Consider the following 22,228-nt stretch of genomic DNA (forward strand, 5'->3'; position numbering starts at 1 on the left):
TTTTCCCTAAATATAAATCTGTCGCCCACCAAATCCAATGCTAAATAATGTAGACACTTTATACACAAAATTAAGCTCACACTTTGATTAAATAAGGTGGCAATACCAGAAATTATTTGCCGAAGTTTAGTTTCGTCACACATTTTGTGTTTACATTTTCGTTATTGAAATATTGATGTAATTAACAATATGTAGCAAAATATTCTTTTATTGAAAATATCAAGAACATAGTGTAATTAGTATACAAGTTATGTAATACGGCAATTTGGTGCGTTATGGAATGAGTTTATTAGAGCTACAAAAAAATGTTACTGAATGTTTTTGTAGAATTGTGCGGTAAACTAGAAAATTACCTTTTAAAAATGTGAGTTTTGGAAATAAAGGCAATAAGTAAAAAAAATTTTACCAGTGTACATATACATGTATATATTGCCAGATACTGAATAATATTATACAGCTGATGAACAATTAAAAAGCGCAAACAAAAACAAGGGACGTGCTGCAAATATTTGATTTCCACCCCATCAGCACAGCACCAGTCAACGAAGATTTTCGACATAATACGACCACTGTCTTGCTGCTTTCAACACCGCTGCCTCAGTCATACTTTCCTCGGTCACCAGCAGCGGCTGGCATTTTCCATTTTCATTCTGTTATAGCGTGTTGAGTTGTGAAAAAAATATTGTATTTAGGTCGAAAAGAGCATCAACTCGTTAAATTATTAATTGGATTGGTAACGGATATCCCTGCTTTCCTCACGTATAACCACATATCTGTGATACATCTTACTAACAATTAAGAGTTGTAGTAAATGGAATATAATTAAAACCTATTTGGGAAATGCTAATTATATAACTGCAATCTATAAAGTAAAGGAAACAAGTCCTGCCTCTAAAAAGGTCTCGATACTTCGATACTTGCGTATATATACCGACTGCCCCCGAGGATATTAACTAATTCGGCGGTAAGTAAAATAGTAAATCCTGCAGAAATATTTTGAATTACGAATAAATTTTGTATTCTGCAGTGCCTGTCAATTGTTGGGATTACGTTTGCTGCTTCAGCTATATCGACTTACAAATATATGTAAATGCTACAAGTGTTGTAGTTTCTGAAAATATTTTTAAGTCATGGCGCGACCTGTGAATGAAACGCATGTAAGTGACAATGATTAAATAATTTTCGTGTTAAGATATGTTGTTATGTATAAATTTTTTCGTGTAAATGAAGCGCCAATCCTTTGCTCGATTGATTTCCTTATACAGGGTCCTTCAAGTACGAGTGCACGAGACATTTTAGTGTTTTGTTTCTTACGGTTGTCACAGTTTTAGACTTTTAAGAGATAAGTATAAAATCTAGAAATTATGACGACACACCGTCCGAGAAAAATGGTCGTGTTATTGGGTAACTTTTCACTGAAAATACAGCTGGAAATGCGCTTTAAGAGTGAAACCTGCGGTAGCACCCTAACAGGAACTGCTTGCTGAGCAGTTTGTTGTGCTCCATTACAGGGAGCATCTGTGCCTCATTGTGAAGGTGTTGAAGGGAGGACATCAGGAGGCAACCCGTCGCTGTCCGAATGGCAGTCTGAAGTTTTATCCACTGGGAGTCACTGATTCCAGGCGACCAGGCAGGCGCAGCATAGTTTAGAACCGGCCGGCCAATTGCCTTAAATGTCGATAGCAACAATTCTTTGTCTTTGTCCCAAGTGCTGCCGGCAAGCGATTTGAGGATCTTGTTGCGATTTTGGACCTCAGTGGCAATTGCGGTTGTGTGCGCAGAGAAGGAGAGCAAACTGTCAAAGGTTACACCCAAAATTGTGGGATTGTTTACAGTCGGAATTGGTGTGTCATCGACTTTAACCTTGAGAGGCAGTTTGACCCCCTTTTTCTAGGTGGGGGAAAGTTGGAGATTCCTCGCAGTGAAAAAGCGATAATGGTCGGTGAGGTAGATGTTCACTTTGGAGCACAGGCCATCGATATCATTGCCCGATGCCATTATCGTGCGTCGTCAGAGTATGAGACCAAGGAGACTCCCTCTGGTGGCTGGAGGAGTTTCGAGATATAGTAGTTGAACAGCAAGGGTGAGAGGACACCACCCTGCGGAACACCTTGCTTAATCTTCCTCTGCTTTGATATTTGGTGTCAAAAATTCACTGACGATTGACGACCGCTCAGGTAGTTTGCGGACCACCTGTAGTAGCATGTTGTAGTAGCATAAAAATTCCCCATACTTCCATACGGGGAATGCTGCTGGAGTGACAGTCCTTGGCCGGATATAAATCCGGGTCGTTTCGGTAACGTAGAACCGACGGTCGTGGAAACGCTGTTGTAGAAGCATAAACATTCCCCATACTTCCATACGGGGAATGCTGCTAGAGTGACAGTCCTTGGCCGGATATAAATCGGCAAATTTGCGGACCACCTCTTCAGGACTGGCGGGAGTGTCGACTGATAAATATCATCTAGTAGCGTGGAATGGCTGACTCTATCGAAAGCTTCAATGAAGTCCAACGCTACTAGGACAGACCTCTCGCAGGGGCGGTTTTGGTTAAGCCCGCAGGTTATCTGGGCGTTTATGGCGGTGGGGACTGGGGCCAGGTATTTCGTGAAGAGTGGGAGTAGGAGGGCTTCAAGTGTCTTCATTACTGGGGAAAGGAGAGTTATCGGACGATAACATTCCCGTCGGTTGGCGGGTTTCCCTGCTTTCTTGTTGTCAGGGATAATGAGAGTGACCAAGGACAGATTGACGACCCTTGTGAGAAATCCTACTCCCAATGGTCCCAGGTGCTTTAGCATCAGTGTGTTCAGTCCGTCAGGGCTAATGGCTTTAGATGATTTTGATTTGTTGATGACCTCCTGAACCTCTGCACTGGAGAAAGTAAGTGGCGCACTATCGTTCGTCAGTTTGTGCAGCCGTCTGGTGGCACGACGATTGGTTCTGTCGCCCGAGGGATGCAGAGTGAAAAGTCGGCTAAATTATAATAGCTCGCGAATTTCTTCGGGTCCGACGAAGTGCAACCGTTAAAGGTGATGGCCACCTTGTCGTTTGCTTCGTCAGGTTCGACAGGGACCTTACGGTGGACGAAAGCTTACTCACACCAGTGGTGAAATTGCAGGTCTTCAGGTGCTCAACCCATTTGGCCCGCTTGTGTTGATCTACCAGCTGCCGGATTTCCAAATTGAGATCCCTTATGCGGGGATTCCGGGATCGCACTGGCGTAGGTGAAGCGAGCCGCAGCAGCTGTGAACACCTAACGGAATGCGTGTTCGTCTACGCGCACATCGGTGGGTATGGAGAGAGCGGCGATGGTATCTTCGGCAAATTCCGCGAATCTGGCCCAATTAGCTTTGTTAAAGTTAATGTCTGACCGGTGATTCGCGGAAACAAAGTTGGCAGGTCTCTCGATCGATATGATAATGGTCAAGTGGTCCGATGCAGGTTATAGCATAGGTCGCCAGGTTATGCTATTTATCGACCAGCGCTAGCAATTATGTCAGGCGAGCTGCTGCAATTGCCCACTACCCTGGTGGGGGCGTCGTCGTTTACTGTGCTAAATGTGGAATCGTCTATCTGATCTGCCAATTGATGTCTTCACGGTCGTTTCGCTAGTTAGTTTGAATAGCAAAGATCATAATGCGCATTGAAATCCCCTACAACCAATCGGTTTTCAATTCGGTTTCTGATGAGCGCACCAATATCAGGGTGATATCCAGTCGGGCAGCAGGTGATAGGGGGTGTGTAAATAATAAAAATTTCGAGCTCCGCATCGCCTGATCGGTCAGCTAGGCCTTGACACTCTAAGGTGCTGTCTCTGTGGTCGATGCAACACGGGGGGTGAGGGACGCGTGTGGTTGTCTACGTTGGGCCTGCTGTACATTCCACTGTTGTTGTTGTGGCCTGATGGTGGTGGGCGGCCGCGCCACGGGCCACTCACGGGTGGCGCACATCCCGGAACATCTCCGAAAGTGGTGAAAGTGGCACCAGCCATTGTAAAAATTGCGTTTGACTGATGCCAGGCTCCGAAGTATTCTGGTCTGACACATGGAACAGACTGTGCGGGGGACCAAGAACTGCTGGTTTGCCCCGCACTGTGGTTGGAGCAGGAGGGAAGGGGATAGGCTGTGTTGGGGGAGTTGTGTTGCTCCGATAGGCTCCTTACCGTGGAGGTATGGGTTGTGGTGGCGGCTGGAAGTGCCGGCCTATCAGGGGGGTAGTAGCCGTTGTGGCATCGGACGCCTGCTGGCGGGAGCAACACGTGGCCACATACCGTGTGGACCACTCCCTATGTGACTTAAGGCCTGAACAGGTCCTTACCGTGGAGGTATGGGTTGTGGTGGCGGCTGGAAGTGCCGGCCTATCAGGGGGGTAGTAGCCGTTGTGGCATCGGACGCCGGCTGGCGGGAGCAACACGTGGCCACATACCGTGTGGACCACTCCCGATGTGGCTTAAGGCCTGAACAGGTCCTTACCGTGGAGGTATGGGTTGTGGTGGCGGCTGGAAGTGCCGGCCTATCAGGGGGGTAGTAGCCGTTGTGGCATCGGACCCCTGCTGGCGGGAGCAACACGTGGCCACATACCGTGTGAACCACTCCCTATGTGACTTAAGGCCTGAACAGGTCTTAAGGTGGCTGCACCTGTTCCACTTATACCTAACCGAGGTGGAGTTCGGATGGAGCTGTTTATGGCAGACGCAGCAATAGAGTACCTCTGGTCCAGGTTTTAGTCAATACCAGCCCTAAGGAGAAGTATTTGGAGCTAGATTGCTTCATGGAATTGCTCCTGGGGCGATAGAGGGGGATGATAAACGGTTTACTAGACAGGGCTAGTTTATTGGGGCGGCAGCCCTTGGTGGGGAAAATCCGAGTCATGCCGGTAACGTAGAACCGGCTGCCATGGGAATGGTCGCTTTGGATATTTTTGAGGGCCTTGTCATTTTCAATCATAAAAAGAAACAAAAATTAGAAAAAATTATCAAACACGCTGCTAACTTTTTAAAAACACATAATTTTATGTCACATAAATATATAGATTCCACCCTCGTTAAAAAATACTCATCTATTGAAGAATAACGTACGCACTTCTTCGATTTCTTACTTCCTTCATCAAACTAACTCACGCAAATAAATTACAATGAATAATTTCAACACTTGATTGTAATACAATTTAGCTACAGAAACTTCAACAATACATCAAAAAACATAACCATCAAGCCCGTCCACAAACTAAACAAGAAAAAAAAAGAACTACGATGCCATAAGAGCGGTCAGCACATGTTTGTACTCATATTATATCTGTGAGAGAGAGAATTTTACTCATACAAAAATCCCTACCCCGCCTCAAAAAATTTGGATACGCGCCTGTACACCACTGTACACAAGCACGGCGAATAGAATACTTCTCATCATTCTTGACACACAAGTGAAGCTTGTGTTATTTGTTAAAAAATTATATACACACAGATGACTGTTCATACATACAAGCGTATGTATGCATATTGGTGCATAGTGTTACTCTCTATCGCTATTAAAACAACCACTCATCATTACGTAGGCCAATATTTATTTTTTGTTCATATTTATTTTTTTAACACTGACATTTGAGCTAGTAACTCTAAGCAGCGTCCGACCTGGGTAATCTTTTAGCCGACTGTGTTGTTCGTAGCCATGTGAAACGAGGAGTACTACAAGCGACACGTATTGTGAGTAACCCTCGTCGCGTCCAGTCATGCTGAAATCGAAGCAACTAGACAATAGAGCTCATTTCAAATTATACTGAGTTATTGATCGAAGGACTGCTGAAGTTCAACAATATAAATAGTGACATTAGTGCCGATAAAATCGAGAATATGAGTGATTTAGATGTAAGCATAATCTGCCTTATAAGAATGAAAGAAATACGGTTGTGAGATGACATTTTCAACGCTTAATTGATTTGTAATTCGTTCCGCACGGTGATAAAACGGAGATTATATCTACGCGTATATTAAATAAACAAAAACTAGTAACGTCACCTTTAAAACTCATGTATTGAAAAAGTGAATTTAAAGTTTTTCACCATAGAATTCTAGGTTAACCTTATCAAATTTTCTTTAAGTTAACTATTTTTGGTTATATAACGTAAAAACGTCTTGCTTCGCGCATAAATTAATGAAATAATTGATTTATCAACCTAATCCAGAGCTAAATTTATTTTAATACAGGCACATATACATATGCCCTATATATGTATGTAGGTTTTATGTGTATTGACTAAAGTGAGTTCATAATTATTTGTGGGCAGAGATAAAAAATGCCGAGTGATAACAGGTTTCTTATTATTAAAACAATATAAATACCACTCGGAAGCGGCAAAAAATGTAGGTAGCTGCATATGGGGAAAAAGAGCAAGAAGCTGCTTGGCTTACAAGTTTTAGGTTGTACTAGCTAGAGTACATATTATATTATTACTAACTTCGACTCCAAGGTCAATCTAAAGTTATTTACGACCAATTAACCGTGACGGAGAATTCTAGTTGCAAACGCAATAAAAATAGTGTCTGAAAATTTTATTTTTATTATATTCATATGTATATATTTGTAAATATTAGGATTCTTTTTTCTAGTAATGATTTCTTTTTCTATAGTTAGTTCCCATTGTGGTTGGTATTGCTGCTGTAGTGGCTGGCGCGGCCATCATTCATTACCTTCTCAATAAGAAGTCAAAGAAATCACGACCAGAACCCAATCGCACTGCGCGTCTACGCACATTGGTTGATCCGAATGACAAGTATCAGTTGCCACTAATTGAAAAAGAAATATTAAGCCACGACACACGACGTTTTCGCTTTGGCTTGCCATCGAACCAGCATGTCCTTGGTTTGCCCGTAGGCCAACATATTCATTTGATCGCCACTATCGATAACGAATTAGTCATTCGTCCATATACCCCAATATCCAGTGATGATGAAGTCGGTTACGTCGATTTGGTAATTAAAGTATATTTTAAGAATGCACACCCTAAATTCCCATCTGGCGGCAAAATGACACAGTATTTAGAGCAAATGAATATCGGTGACAAAATTTCATTCCGCGGACCATCTGGTCGGTTACAATACCAGGGACAGGGCCGATTCCAGATCAAGAAGCTTCGCAAAGATCCACCAAAGACAGTTGTGGCGAAGCGTGTGAATATGATATCTGGTGGTACTGGTATCACGCCAATGTTGCAGCTTATACGGGATGTTCTAAAGCATAATGACAAAGATAAAACAGAGCTGGCTTTATTATCTGCAAATCAGGTGGGATAATTAGAGTAAATGTATTTACGTATGTAATTTTTGTCTAATTTCTTATTACATTTCCTTTGGGTAGTCTGAAGCCGATATTTTGTTGCGCAACGAACTGGATGATTTAGCCAAGAAATATCCAGATCAACTGAAAGTGTGGTATACAGTTGACAAAGCTTCTGAAGGTACGTAGTAATCTGTAATAGATATAGATAAGTTTATTTGTTGGCTAGCATTTGAGAAGGGTAGCTTTTTCCCATACATAATACTTCTTTGTTGAGGGTCTAGTTTCTACCAAGCAAATTTATATGGTTGGATTTATCGTACACTCGTTTTCGCTATGAATAATAAACAACTTTCCAACAATTTATTTTTTAATTTTCTTTCTGAAAAAACTCGCCTTCATGGTTATTTCGTAAATTAAAAATGTCATACGGTTTATGTTTTTATTCTCGCGTACATTTCTGTGTTTGGGAAAATATAAAATTGCATATTTTCGCAACTCTTGCTTATTTTGAAATTATTTATTTGTTGCAAACAGTACCAAGATAAATATATAATTTCTTTGGAAATGCTGCTATTGGATAACTTGTTCACAAAAGTCTGGCTCTATAGTGCTGGATACATCAATGATGAAATGATGCGTTCTAACCTTTTCCCACCAAGCGCAGATACGCTTTGTTTGTTGTGCGGCCCACCGCCGATGGTCAATTATACTTGTATACCAGGCTTGGAGCGTATCGGTCATCACGCAGATATGCGTTTTAGTTATTAAATTAAGAAGTGTAGGGGTTTTCTAAAAATAGTCGCTTAAAACCCGTAGGAAAACAATTTCGAGATAACATGCAAATCAGGTATTAGATGTTAAAAAAATGTTTAGTATTTAAAAATATAAGTCAACAAAAAAACAGATAACATGTGTTTATACTACCCAATTATTTACTGTACAGGTTGGCCCTATGGAGTGGGATTTATAAACGAGGACATGATCAGGGAGCATCTCTTCCCTGCCTCTGCAGATACTTTGGTGTTAATGTGCGGCCCGCCACCCATGATAAATTTCGCATGCAATCCAGCTTTGGATAAATTGGAATACCATCCAGATACAAGATTCGCATATTAAATTTTGGTTGCATTTAAAAATATGGAAAGGAAGGTGAACAACAAATGAATGCCGCTAGCGTAATAATTCGAATTTTATTTAAGATTGTTACAAAATTAAAATTGTTTTAGATAATTTCTTTAGGTATAATTAATTGCAGGCATTTGAATTGTATTAAACCTTGTAAAATAGTGCTGCAAGGTACAGCAATTATTTAAACAAAATAAAACTATAATTATTTACAAAATACTGGGAATTTTAAAAGAGCAACAGACAACTGAAAAACGTAAAATTTCTATAAAAAATGTAATGTTATTTTTAAAATAAAAATAAAGCCAAACAAAAAAGCAATACATTTAGATTTGTAGTGAAAAAAAAAATTGCTTGTGGGAAATATTGGCAGAAATTGTTTATTTCAACAGCCACAGCTTGTAAATTAAATGCATGAACCGGCGAATTGCTAATTCATTCAGACAAATTTGTTAAGCAAATTGGAAAGGCCGTTCATCCACTCGCTTAAAAATGTGTCGTGAATCGGTTGTGCAGCTGCACATTCCACTGCTTAATTTTGCCAGACTTGACTTTGACCGAGCACATTTTATTTGAATTTGTATAAGAGGAAACATAAAATATGTAAGGTGGTTGCCACCGTAGAGGTTCTATTTGTGGTGCTGGGTGGTTGCGCAAGCGCATTGCCGGATGGCGGGAACTACATGTGGCCACAAACTATGTATCTTAAAGCCTGAGCAGGCCTTAAGGGGACACCACCCGTTGCACTGTTTGCATCTAACCGATGTGGAGTTTGGGTGTAGCCGTCTTTGGCAAACGCAGCATAAGTAGACTTCGGGTCCAGGGTCAGGCTCAAAGCCAGCGAAGTATTGGGAGCAGTTTTGCTGCATGGAGCTTCTCCGATAAACTAGGGGTGAGGTTCAGCGCACTAGGATCGGAAAAGGCCGATCCCCGGAACCCTTGCACGATGTTGATTTTGTTGGATTTGGTCAGTGCTTATTGTATATATATAAACATGTAAATAATAGGCCCAATTCAATAAGCTACAAAACATGAATGATTTTCCAGAAAGCTTTATTAATGTCACGCTGTAGCTTAGCAATCACATACACACATATGTACTTATATATGTATATATGTATGTTTGGTAAGTTTCTCAGCAACCAAACAAACAAAGTCAAGGTTCTGCAAGTGACCGTTTCAAATAGTTACATACTTTACAAAGAGTTTGCATTTTAAGTATTGGCTGAATTTTTAATCAACAGTAGTAAGTTTATTTTGCTTTCAGTTTTTCAAATTTGTGAAACGAGATTTAATTATATTTTCACCAAATTTATTTATCTATTGAATTAACTCCAAATATAGCCAATTTTATCTGACCAACGCAAACATGTTAAAGATTCCTATCTCAACGAAAGATGACATAAGCGAATCAGCAAAGCTTCAGCGGCGTTCCCAGTTCGAAGACGAACGAAAAAAACGAATATTCAATGCTAAGCAGAGACTCTTTGGCGTGTGTACTCCACAAGATATAAAAATGCTTAAAATTTCTAAAAACCTTTTTTCTTTAGTTAGACTTGCAGGCTTTGGAGCGTCAAATCGCAGAAAAAAAGAAGCAAAGGCAAGTTGAAGCCGAATGCGAACGTCTCTATGAAGACCAGACTCAGCGTCAGCAGCTTGTCGTTTACGCAAAGTCTTTGGAAATGGATAAGAGGAAACACGTTGCTGAAGCAGATCTAAATTACTATCGCTGCCGTTTTCAGAGTAAAGATCAGCGGCGCGAGTTTGATTTAAATGATCCGAATTGGATCAAGAAAGCTCTGCCTGCGCGTATTGCCGATGATGATACACGCCTAGGTATTTCTAGTGCACAAGTTTTTTCCGGCGAAGATCTCGGCCACAGCGAGCGCAAATTGCGACAGAGAGCTCAACAACGTGCTTGGTTAGATCAACAAGTTCAAGAACGCAAAAAAGCTGAGGAAGAACGCATTACAGCTGATTTAGTTATGCAAGAGTCATTAGTTTCGCGCGAAAAACGTCTTGAGGATATGGCAAACGCAGAACAGAAAATACGTAACCAAATGACCGCTGCTATTTGTGATTTTAACTCGCAATTAGCGAAATCTAAACGCTCCGACCGTGCTCGCGAAAAAAAGGAGAACGGCGAGGATGATCTGGCCGAAATCTATAACATGCTTACCAGTGATATGCTAACTGAGAATCCTAATGTGGCACAGTCCCGAACGAATCCAAAAAAGAAAATAGCATTCATGTATCGAGGTATGACCGACGAAGAGCTAGCCAAGTTCCGTGAAGAACAGCTACAACAGAAAATTATTAACAAGGAGAGACAAGCTGAGCAACAGCTTATGGATAAGCAGTGGGAACAGTATGCCCTTAATATGGACCGCGAGTTGATGCTAAAGCAGTTAGATTTGGAGCGGAAACAGAAGGAACTGTTAGATGATCACAAACACTACAATGCCCGACTTGCGATGGAGCAAAAAATGCAAAATGATATCAAAAACAAAGTACTAAGCAAAAATTACGTCTCCAAAGAGTTTTACGATCAGTTCAACAAAACTTCACGTTAAATGGGAACTCCAAGCTCAAATTTTATATAAAACTTGGACATGCCTGAAATCAATTATGGAATAAATTTTAAGATTTATCTAACGTAGTATCAATTGCTATGTATAAGAACCGAAATTTTGTACATATGTATGTATTAAATGGTTTAAAAAGTATAGCCTTCTTATTTCAAAATGATAAAACGATCGTAGTGGTGGCGCAAAAATAAAGTTTAATAAAATATATACAATACATAGGCAGAAAACTCAACCTATTCAGTGAATCATGGTAGTGATAGGCGAGACAATCGCCTAAAACATGGCAATGCTTTATTGCATAGATAATGCATAGCATAGATCATCTATATCTATACTAATATTATAAAGAGGAAAACTTTGCTGTTTGGTTGTAATGAATAGGCTCAAAAACTACTGGACCGATTTTAAAAATTTTTTCACCATTCGAAAGCTACATCATCCACGAGTAATATGGATTATATTTTATTTGGAAATAGGGCTCGAGATATAGGTCAAGACGTGGGCCCGGGTAACCTTCGGATGTGTATGTACAATATGGGTATCAAATGGAAGCTGTTGGTGAATGCTTTAGTCCAGAGTATTTTTCATGCCGCTCCGTGACTAGGGTCTCGAGATAGAGACCGAAACGTGGACCCTAGAATGTGTTTGTACAATATGGATATCAAATTGAAGCTGTTGGTGAATGCTTTCTTCTTCTTCTTAATTGGCGCGATAGCCGCTTACGCGATTTTGGCCGAGTTTAACAAAGCGCGCCAGTCGTTTCTTTCTCGTGCTAACCGGCGCCAATTGGACACACCAAGTGAAGCCAAGTCCTTCTCCACCTGATCTTTCCAACGCAGAGGAGGCCTTCCTCTTCCTCTACTACCACCAGCTGGTACCGCATCGAATACTTTCAAAGCCGGAGCGTTTGTATCCATTCGGGCGACATGACCCAGCCAACGTAGCCGCTGGATCTTTATTCGCTGCGCTATGTCTATGTCGTCGTAAAGCTCATACAGCTCATCGTTCCATCGTCTGCGATATTCGCCGTTGCCAACGTGCAAAGGTCCAAAAATCTTATGCAGAATCTTTCTCTCAAACACTCCAAGCGTCGCTTCATCGGATGTTGTCATCGTCCAAGCTTCTGCGCCATACATCAGGACGGGCATGATGAGAGTCTTGTAGAGTGTTAGTTTTGTTCGTCGAGAGAGGACTTTACTGCTCAGTTGCCTACTTAGTCCAAAGTAGCACTTGTTGGCAAGAGAGATTCTACGTTGGATTTCAAGGCTGACATTGTTATCGGTGTTAATGCTGGTTCCTAAATAAACGAAGTCTTTTACAACCTCGAAATTATAACTGTCTACAGTGACGTGGGAGCCGATACGCGAGTGCGCCGACTGTTTGTTTGAAGACAGGAGGTACTTCGTTTTGTCCTCGTTCACCACCAAACCCATTCGCTTTGCCTCTTTATACAGTTTGGAGAAGGCAGAACTAACAGCGCGGTTGTTAAGGCCGATGATATCGATATCATCGGCATACGCCAACAATTGTACGCTCTTATAAAATATTGTGCCTGAGCGATTAAGTTCTGCGGCTCGTACGATGCTCTCCAACATCAGGTTAAAGAAGTCACACGACAGCGAGTCACCCTGTCTGAAACCTCGTTTGGTATCAAACGGCTCGGAGAGGTCCTTCCCAATTCTGACGGCGCTACTGGTGTTGAGCAACGTCATCTTACATAGCCGTATTAGTTTTGCGGGGATACCAAATTCAGACAGGTAACTCCTTTCCGTACTGTCGAATGCAGCTTTGAAGTCGACGAAAAGGTGGTGTGTGTCGATTCTCCTTTCATGGGTCTTTTCCAAGATTTGGCGTATTGAGAATATTTGGTCGATGGTAGACTTTCCAGGTCTGAAGCCACACTGATAAGGTCCAATCAGTTGGTTGACGGTGGGCTTCAGCCTTTCACACAAAGCGCTCGCTAGAACCTTATAGGCGATATTTAGAAGACTAATCCCGCGGTAATTGGCACAAATTGCTGGGTCGCCCTTCTTATGGTTTGGGCAGAGCACACTTAAATTCCAATCGGCAGGCATGCTTTCATCCGACCATATTTTGCATAGGAGCTGATGCATGCACCTTACCAGCTCCTCGCCGCCATGTTTGAATAGCTCAGCCGGCAGTCCGTCGGCGCCTCGGCTTTGTTGTTCTTTAGCCGTGATATTGCTATTCTCACCTCGTCATGGTGGGGTAACGGAACTACAATTCCGTCGTCATCGATTGGGGTATCGGGATCTTCACATTCTCTACGACATGCGGAGCTGTCACTGTTTAACAGGTTCGAGAAGTGTTCCCTCCATAATTTAAGATTGCTTTCTGGTAGAATTTTCGGGCGTTGTTCCTATTGGCCAGCATCTCAAGCTCCTCGCACTCACGTATTTCGGCCTCTCACTTCTTCTGTCGGTTCTTCTGTTGCTCCATTGCTCGTGCATGCCGGTTTGTTGGAAAGTGCTCTCTGAGAGCAGGAGTGAGAGTCGAGTGGCGAATCTTCTGGCTGTCTGTTGTGATTGCAGCTTTTCGATGTCGAACATTCTTTGCGTAGGTAGATGTACGTTTTTTGCTGCACTAGAAGCGTGTCTTCCATCTATCACAACATGATCGATATGGTTTCGCGTTTTTCGATCAGGGACAGCCAGGTAGCTTGGTGGATTTTTTTATGCTGGAATCTGGTGTTGCAGACTACCATGTTTCGGGCCCCGGCGAAGTCGATCAGCCTCTGTCCGTTACCGGATGTTTCGTTGTGCAGGCTGAATTTTTCGACTGTGGGACCAAAAATTCCTTCCTTGCCCACCCTGGCGTTGAAGTCGCCAAGCACGATTTTTATGTCGTGGCGGGGGTAGTGCTCATACGAACACTCCAAGCGCTCAAAGAAGGAATCTTTGGTCGCATCGTCCTTCTCTTCCGCCGGGGCGTGGGCGCAAATTAGCGATATGTTAAAAAAACGTGCTTTGATGCGGATTATTGCGAGACGTTCGTCCACCGGAGTGAACGACAGTACTTGGCGACGAAGTCTCTCTCCCACAACAAATCCGACACCGAATTTGCGCTCCTTTACATGGCAGCTGTAGTAGACGTCGCAAGGTCCTATGGTTTTCTTGCCTTGCCCCGTCCATCGCATCTCTTGGATGGCAGTGATGTCAGCCTTTGCTCTTACGAGGACATCAACCAGCCGGGCAGAGGCACCTTCCCCATTAAGGGACCGGACATTCCAGGTACATGCCCTCAAATCGTATTCCTTATTTCGTTTGCAGGGGTCGTCATCAGTGTTGGAAGTTCTCATCCGAGGCTTTGTTGCTGTTTTCATTGGGGGGGATTTTTGAGTGGCGGGTCCCAAACCCATCGCACAACCAGCTATGCTGGGATGCTTCGCCTTCTCACGTTAGCTCACTCCCGAACGGGTGTTCGAAAGCTAACCAGAGGATACGTGGGCTAATCCCGGACGTTGTGAGCTGCTTGAACCATATGTAGAAGAATCGTCCTGGCCACTCCCAAGTGAATGACGATCAGTAACTTTCCCCACTTGCGTGGACTTCTACACATGGAACCATCCTCCATGCGGGTAACCTTCGGACGTGTATGTACAATATGGGTATCAAATGAAAGCTGTTGGTGAATGCTTTAGTCCAGAGTATTTTTCATGCCGATCCGTGACTAGGGTCTCGAGATAGAGACCGAAACGTGGACCCTAGAATGTGTTTGTACAATATGGATATCAAATTGAAGCTGTTGGTGAATGCTTTAGTACAGAGTATTTTTCATGCCGCTCCGTGACTGGGGTCTCGAGATATAGGTCAAATCGTGGACCCGGGTAACCTTTGGTTGTGTATGTACAATATGGGTATCAAATGAAAGCTGTTGATAAGTGCTTTAATACGGGGTAATTTTCATACCTATTGATGACTAGGGTCTCGAAATATACGCCAAAACGTGGACCCGCCGTGTCTTTGCACCGAATTAAACCAAACTTACACACATTGTTAAGGAGGTATTGAAAATGGGTTTCGTAAAGTTTGGTTGTAATTCGGAGCACTGGCAACGGGTACAGCGTTCTTTTGAACCAGCCATAATGTCGCTTACTTTTTTAACGCTTGGGGCGGAACTGAACTGTCAAATTGACAGTGTGAGTTACAATGTGTCAATATTTCTTTCTGATTTGGATGCCATAAGGAAAAAACGTAAGTGCAACATGTAAAAATTGTTTGTGAATTTTTTTGGAGTGGATTTTGGAACAGTGAATAATTTCTTACGCAATTTGAGAATTTAATGTGAAATCCGAATGAAATTATGTGTTCGTGGAAAAAAATTTTTTTTTCGTTTTTTTTTTGAAAAATATAAATGGATAATGGTTAAAAAAGCTCCAATGCTTAATAAAACATATAAATTGAAACGAAAAATTCATGGATGATCAGGAAAAAAGACGATTGTTTATTCATATGCGTTGATTTGAAATTTAAAAACAATCTTCTTTTTTCCTGATTTTCAATTTATATTTTATATTTACTCAAAAACAAATATGTAGAAAAACAAAAAATATTGTTAATGCCAAAGCGCTTGAATAAAGAATAAAGAAATAAATAATATGAAAATCATATATTTTCTGTTCTAAACCATATCTATTCTATTTTAGTGTGCCCAGCGAAGGGGGCCGGGTTTGCTAGTAGATAATGGCCCTTATTATGAGCAACATTCGATCTTCGACTGTAGTCGAAAGTGCTGATCGAACGAATTTTCATTTGGTATTAAGGTCCTCATTCGTTGAAGAATAGGACTATTGTGAATTTCGATCGCTCGACGCATTTACAATAGATAATTTTTTCTCAGCTGATACAGCAAATCAAAATAAAAGAAAAACCGATTGTATTGAAATTCTTTGCTAACAACATTTTTAAAAGTTAAAAAAAGTATTTTTTGTGAAAATGAGTACAACGGAGTTGTGGTTCGACGATTTATCGGACGATGAAAGATTAGCGGAACTAGCTAGAAGTAGAAAACAGTTGAGGGGCGCATCTTACCCCTAGAAATGGCTTCCACTGAGTACGTTTAGAATTTTCAAAATGTGTTGACGTACTTAATATTACACAAATTTCCTTACAGATTTTTAAAGAACTTTAGATCATCTAAAGAGGCGTTTATGAACATACTGTCCAGTACAGAAAACCAGTTGCAGCAGTGCACCCGAGCCAAGAGCTCTTCACTATTATCCAAAAAAAGCAACACAAATTATTAATGTGTGTGCAGCTTTGCACAACATTTGCTTGTTTTATAATGTTCAACTTCCGGATGAAGAGTTATCCGATGAGACCCTAAACGATGATGCTGAAGATATTGAAGTGGAGCCAAATAACGGAGAAGCAGAAAACATAAGAAATGAAATTCTTAGAATATTATAGAAAAATCTAAAAAGTATTAAATAGAAACCTTTACGCCACAGTTTCTGTTTTATTTTTGTTATAAATTTTCTTTATTCAATTGTTCGTCATTCGAAAAAAATATGTATTTCAGTTCCTCTACGTATTTCAGCGAATACCTTCCAAGGGAAAATAAAAATGTATTTCTATAAACATCACAAAAAAAACCATTATTAACCTTAATCCATTTTGCTGCCGTCTAACTGGTGGTCCCATACAATTCAGCTCCGTTGTAAATTCCTCCCATTTTTTTGCTGCTTGTACTTTGGTGGAAATCCCTTTTGCGAATTGTGGATTCTCTTCCATTAATGCAACTAGCCTTTCTAATTGCTGTTTGGTACTCACGACTTTCGACCTGCATAAAATTAACAAAAATTAGTATATATTTATTATTTGGTTACTATAAAACAATAAATAATCGCAAACAACTTACATTTTAACAAGTTTCCCCACAATACGCTACACAATCGAAAGCAAAATTGCATTCGACTCTAAATTCGGTATACAACGAAAATTTCGACAGCGTTGCACCGCTCATAATACCAAATTGACATTCGATTTTCGATCTTCGACAACCAACGAATATCGAAGATCGAATGCAACTCATAATAGGGGCATGATGCAAAGAATAATGAGATGGCGCCCATCGTGGTCCCGTTACTTTGCGCTCAGCGAATTTGACAACTACAGGGTAGGCCATTTAAAGCGGGCCCATTTGTTTCTGAAAAAAAAACATTGAAAAAAACATTTTTTTTTGTGTTGATATGAAAAATCATTTATTTTGATTCAAGGAGATTTGTTCCAGCTAGTTTTTGAAAATGATATCCTTCAAATGTTTGCCTCTGGCCTTGATGGCCAAATGTGTCCTTTTTTCGGCGTTTTCCATCGTTTTGACCAATATTTCGGCCGGTATGGCGGCGATTTCGCGTCGGATATTGTTTTTAAGTTGAGTTAGAGTCCTTGGCTTGTTGATGTATACCTTGGATTTCAGATAACCCCACAAATAAAAGTCCGGTGGCGTCAAATCTGGTGATCTCGGTGGCCACGGAAAATCACCATTTTTCGAAATCAACCTTCCAGGGAACAATGGCTTCAAAAAATCGATTGTAGCGCGTGAAGTGTGGCATGTAGCCCCGTCCTGTTGGAACCAGTAGCCTTCCATGTCATTTTCTTCGATGATTGGCATAACAAAATCCTGAGAACGACGATAACTCGATGTTCGCGGAGCCTCCTCAACACTGGCTCGTACAGCCTCGATATTTTCAGCAGAACGTTGTGTACGTTGTCTGGATGCGTGGCTGGTATTGCTGAGACTACCGTGGTTAATAAATTTTGCGTATAAACGCTGTAAAGTGCTTTTGGATGGCGCACTTTTAACTTTATTTTTTTTTTTAAACGCACGTTGAGTTTTCACAATTGAGAAGTTATTTTGGATGTAAAGCTGAATTATTTCAGCGCGTTCTTTTGGAGTGTACTGCTCCATGGTAAAAATTGTCTTGGACTGACGCTTCCAACGCGCTATGTCATTAGTCGATCTGACGTTCCTGTCAAAAGTTATAGGGTTGCCAGATGGGCCCGCTTTAAATGGCCTACCCTGTAGTTACGTGATTTTAGCTCCAGTATGGCCAGATTACCATTTTCGTAACTTGATTTAGCATTTTTTTTTTGTTATTTTTATTATTTTTTGTCTCCGAGTTTTAGTTCATTCCACATGACATTTTTCTAGCCTATTCTAATTAAAAGTAATGTTTATAATTTTGTAAAATATACATTTTTTAATAATTATTTAAATAATTCACTCAGTTTTATTTAGCTTTACTTTTTTTTAACATCTGGTGGCATTGCCCGCGATTGCAGGTGTTGTTGGTGTTCTTCTGCTTTCGGCAGTCAAATCTCTCTCTCGCTACTGCAGAGTTGCCTAGCTTTGGATATAAAAACGCACTAAATGACCATTTAAAGAAAATAAAACACGAAATTTTTATTGTGTTACTTAAAGAACTTTGTATGCGTGACAAATTTTCTGTAGAATGTGGGTTTTTTTTTTAATAAATGTGTTATGCTTATGTGCAATTTAATTTATGAGTTTTTTTGTTAAGCGAGACTCTTTTATTAAGGGAACGACTTTTTTGCTATATTTGAAGTTATGTAACTAGATAAGGTACTCTTTTTGTAAAAATGTCAGTATGGTTTCTTAAGTATTTTCTGGTATTTTTTTGTTTATTTTTACTATAAATAAACCTCTTAATGTCCTATGCCCCACTAAGGATTGATGACCGGAAGAAACGATTACACCTCTATAGTTTTAATTCGCATTCAACAAATTCAAAGGCTTTTTAAAATGTGTAAAAAGGTTTTCAATCTTAAGAAGAGTTGAGAGAGGGGCATTTAATATTTTTGCATAGCCTTAATTGGAGCCAAAAATTAAATTTGCACTTTCAAATTATCAAATTTTATAGGAGTAAAAAAATTTTCATTAGCACTAAAATCTTCTCAGAGTGGTCTTTTTTAAACTTCTTTTGTATAATAATACAGTTTTTTTTAACCTAAAGTTTCGCTAGCCTCAAATTAAAAACCAAAAGAAACAAACACCAAACTTAAAAATTGTCGCATTTTCGGTATAAAAAAGCACTAAATTTATTGCGAAGAGCAAATGGTTGGCAATACTGCACAACTCAGCAAACGTGACGTCACGTACGCTCTGATGGGCGCAATCTTGTTTCTATCATTCTTGAATAGGGGCCAATAATATGCGAAACTCTTTCATTGTGAGTGAAAGCGCGATCATAAGCTCGCTTCAAACTTGGCAGCATTCACACATTATGGGATGATGGGCAGCTGATGGGGGAAATGACAGGCTGCCAGAAAATAACTGACGAAAACCGTTTGTGCCGCGATTGAAATATTTATAAATTAATTCCATTGAAACGTAATATTTAAGTTAAATTGAAGTGGGTTTTTAGAATTTTCCAAAGCCTCTTATATCCTTTTCGGCTTCTACTTTTAATTAGTCTTGTGTACATATGTATATGAATACGTTTTACTCGTACATACAAGTAATTTTATTGAAAACTGTGTGTTGGCTTATGTCTGCAAATTTGAATATACGAAAATACTTTATGCTTGAAAAGCGTAGGTAAGGGAATTGAATTTGAGTTCGAGATATTTTACAAAGATTAAAGGTTATCTGCTCTAACTTATTCTGTTCCTTGGTTCAGCATTTTATTTTTTGTTGCCCACTTTTTATGCTTTACTAAAAAATTGCTATATTTTATGTATTTATTTATGACTTATGTTTTTCCTGTTCATTAATTTTGAATAATTTCATTTAAATATTAATTTTTTGCTTATTTATATATTTTATATTGACTATGCCAATTTTTATTATATGTATGTACCGCGCACTAAATACTAACCTTGACGATGGTGTGGAAACTGAAAATTCCCAATTTTTTGGGAATACCTATGGGAATTTTGTTTTCCATACTTATAGCGATTAGCAAAAGATAAATAGGATAAACGTTTAGTTAATTTACCGCCTGAAGAAAAGTTAGCTTAAAAGCTACCCTGGAAATTGCGTAAAAACATCATGGGAATGTTACTGTGGTGGTAGGTATTTGTTGTTTATAAGTTTTAGGTGCATGCAATGTATGCATGTTGTATGCCCTTAAAATATATTCCATTTGGAAGCCTTCGTTGCTTAATTCATGAACATTTATTTCGGAATCGATATATGATATGAGAAAAACTTCATTTTTATAATCTGTATTTAGAAAATAAGTTTTTTAACCTTGTAAAATTGATTGAAAAATAAATTATTTAGGTGAGGAAGAGGTGATAATTCGAAGCCAGCAACAAGCTTTAATGCAGCACTACATAAACCACCGCCAGATAAAATTATTGCCAGTTCTTGTGGACCTGCATTGATAAGTGTTGGTACGTCTTTTCGATAATTTTAAATGAATTAAATAAAAGGACAACCGTCACTCAGTAAATTAGCATACGTGTTTAAATGTTACGTTTGCACCACTAGCTCGCAAACGTATATAATCTTGAATGATAATGTTCTGGCAAGTGCCAAAAACCTATTCACCAAATAAAAAATTGAATCAGGCAGCTCATTTGTGTAATAAAAATAGATAAACCACAGAGAACATAAATACATTAAATGTGTTAATCCATTATTACCTGAAGCCCTAGGGCCTACTATCTCGAAGGATCTACCCGACGCGCTCGGCGATCAACCAGAAAAGAGGGTTCCACGGCCTCCACCAATTATGATATCGGAAGAATGCGAATACCAAAAAATCTATAGTATTGCCAAAAAAGAGACAAAAAAATCGTTCTCTATTAAACTTCTCAACAATAACGTATACAAAATTAATGCATCAGACTCCGATGATTATAGAAAATTAACAAAAACGTTATCTGCCATGAATCTTTCATGGTACTCATACGAAAATAAGCAATCTCGACCTATTAAAGTGATGGTGAAAAATTTACATCACTCAAACGATGCAAAAGCAAAAGTCGCTGATCTGCAAAACCAAGGATTAAAGGCCACAAACGCCGTCAATAAATTAAAGTCGAAATCAAAAGAACCTTTAGATATGTTTCTTCTCACCTTTGATGAAAGTGAAAGCATTAAAAAAATTTATGAAATAAAAACTATTCTGCACTCCGTAGTTAAGATTGAGGCTGTGAAACAATCGAAACTAATTCTTCAATGTAAATCATGCCAGTCTTATGGTCATACGCAAAATTATTGCGGCAAACAGCCAAGGTGCATCAAATGCACTGGAAAACACAAAACAATTGACTGCAATAAGCCTGAAGAAGTACAACCAAAATGCTGTAATTGTGGTGAAGCTCACCCAGCTAGTTATAGAGGCTGTGTTGTTGCTAAGGAGTTGCAAAAGATACGCGATCAAAGATCCGGTAGCAAAAAAAGCGATATCAAAAATAAAGATACTAATGCAAAAAAACCAGCTATAAAACCAACAGAAAACAATCCAAAAATATCTGCACGTAATCCCACTCTTCAAAAAACTGCATATAGACCGCAATAGACCAACATACTGCCAAATCGTAAAAGGGAATGATCATTCGGAAGATACAAATATTTTGCATCAAATCCTAGAGAAACTAACAAAACAAAATGAGTTCACGCTAGCACTTGAAAAGCGGCTACTAAAACTTGAAAAAATTTTTGCTCAAGCCCAATGACCAATCTTTTTAAAATTATGCTATGTAATGCAAACGGCTTAATGAAGCATCAAAATGATCTTGAAATAATCCTCAATTCTGAAAAAATCGACATCTGTTTGATTTCGGAAACTCATTTTACCAAGGAATCATATTTTAGTTTACCAAATTTTGTGACATACCATACAATACATCCAAATAACTGCGCACGTGGAGGTGCTGCAATCATTATAAAAAAAAGCATAAAACATTTTGAAGACGGTAGACTCTCTACAAATGAATTTCAAGCGATAACCATTTCGATTAATTGCGGTAAAAATTTATCACTTACAGCAGTCTATAGCCCTCCCAGACATAAGATCACATGTGATCAATACCTGCGGCTAATCAATAACCATAAACATGGATTCATAATGGGCGGGGATTTTAACGCTAAGCATACCCATTGGGGGTCGAGGATTATCACAACAAAAGGCAGAGAATTATACAAGGCGCTCCAAAGTACTGGATGCAGCACACTTTCTACTGGAGCACCAACGTATTGGCCAACAGATCCACAGAAGATTCCTGATCTTATAGACTTCTTCATAAC

At 39.8% G+C, this 22,228-nt stretch overlaps 2 protein-coding genes across 6 annotated transcripts; both read left to right on the forward strand.

Annotated features, from left to right (window-relative positions):
* Nucleotides 1-165: 165 nt before the first annotated feature.
* On the forward strand, nt 166-8,722 carry LOC129240697 (NADH-cytochrome b5 reductase 3). 3 transcript variants are annotated; one of them, XR_008582099.1, is made up of 6 exons: nt 166-964; nt 1,028-1,157; nt 6,626-7,279; nt 7,353-7,452; nt 7,870-8,121; nt 8,218-8,301. XR_008582099.1 is itself a non-coding variant. In XM_054876650.1 (6 exons), the coding sequence occupies exons 3-6, from the start codon at nt 1,131-1,133 to the stop codon at nt 8,388-8,390; spliced, it is 954 nt and encodes a 317-aa protein (XP_054732625.1). In that variant the 5' UTR covers nt 171-364; nt 437-964; nt 1,028-1,130; the 3' UTR covers nt 8,391-8,722. The 3 variants fall into 3 exon arrangements, 2 of the variants coding, with proteins under 2 accessions (XP_054732625.1, XP_054732626.1); XM_054876650.1 differs by lacking the exon at nt 7,870-8,121 and having other exon boundaries at nt 171-364; nt 437-964; nt 8,218-8,722; XM_054876651.1 differs by lacking the exons at nt 166-964; nt 1,028-1,157; nt 7,870-8,121 and adding an exon at nt 5,709-5,863 and having other exon boundaries at nt 8,218-8,722.
* A 295-nt stretch (nt 8,723-9,017) lies between these two features.
* LOC129240696 (RIB43A-like with coiled-coils protein 2) lies at nt 9,018-11,127 on the forward strand. Of its 3 annotated transcripts, none has more exons than XM_054876648.1 (3): nt 9,018-9,291; nt 9,744-9,891; nt 9,950-11,127. In XM_054876648.1, exons 2-3 carry the CDS (start codon nt 9,769-9,771, stop codon nt 10,970-10,972), a joined length of 1,146 nt encoding a protein of 381 aa, XP_054732623.1. In that variant the 5' UTR covers nt 9,018-9,291; nt 9,744-9,768; the 3' UTR covers nt 10,973-11,127. The 3 variants fall into 3 exon arrangements, with proteins under 3 accessions (XP_054732623.1, XP_054732622.1, XP_054732621.1); XM_054876647.1 differs by lacking the exon at nt 9,018-9,291 and adding an exon at nt 9,499-9,645; XM_054876646.1 differs by lacking the exon at nt 9,018-9,291 and having other exon boundaries at nt 9,656-9,891.
* The last annotated feature ends 11,101 nt before the right edge of the window (nt 11,128-22,228 follow it).

The sequence above is a fragment of the Anastrepha obliqua genome, chromosome 3 (assembly GCF_027943255.1).
Source record: "Anastrepha obliqua isolate idAnaObli1 chromosome 3, idAnaObli1_1.0, whole genome shotgun sequence".
NCBI lineage: Eukaryota > Metazoa > Arthropoda > Insecta > Diptera > Tephritidae > Anastrepha > Anastrepha obliqua.

Bases quoted from the DNA above. Each gene is read 5' to 3' on its own strand.
- LOC129240697 (XM_054876650.1), top strand. From the start codon at position 1,131: ATGGCGCGACCTGTGAATGAAACGCAT. The intron at 7,280-7,352 runs GTGGGATAATTA...TCCTTTGGGTAG, and splicing joins CTTTATTATCTGCAAATCAG to TCTGAAGCCGATATTTTGTT. The intron at 7,453-8,217 runs GTACGTAGTAAT...TTTACTGTACAG, and splicing joins AGTTGACAAAGCTTCTGAAG to GTTGGCCCTATGGAGTGGGA.
- LOC129240696 (XM_054876648.1), top strand. From the start codon at position 9,769: ATGTTAAAGATTCCTATCTCAACGAAAGATGACATAAGCGAATCAGCA. The intron at 9,892-9,949 runs GTGTGTACTCCA...TTTTTTCTTTAG, and splicing joins CTAAGCAGAGACTCTTTGGC to TTAGACTTGCAGGCTTTGGA.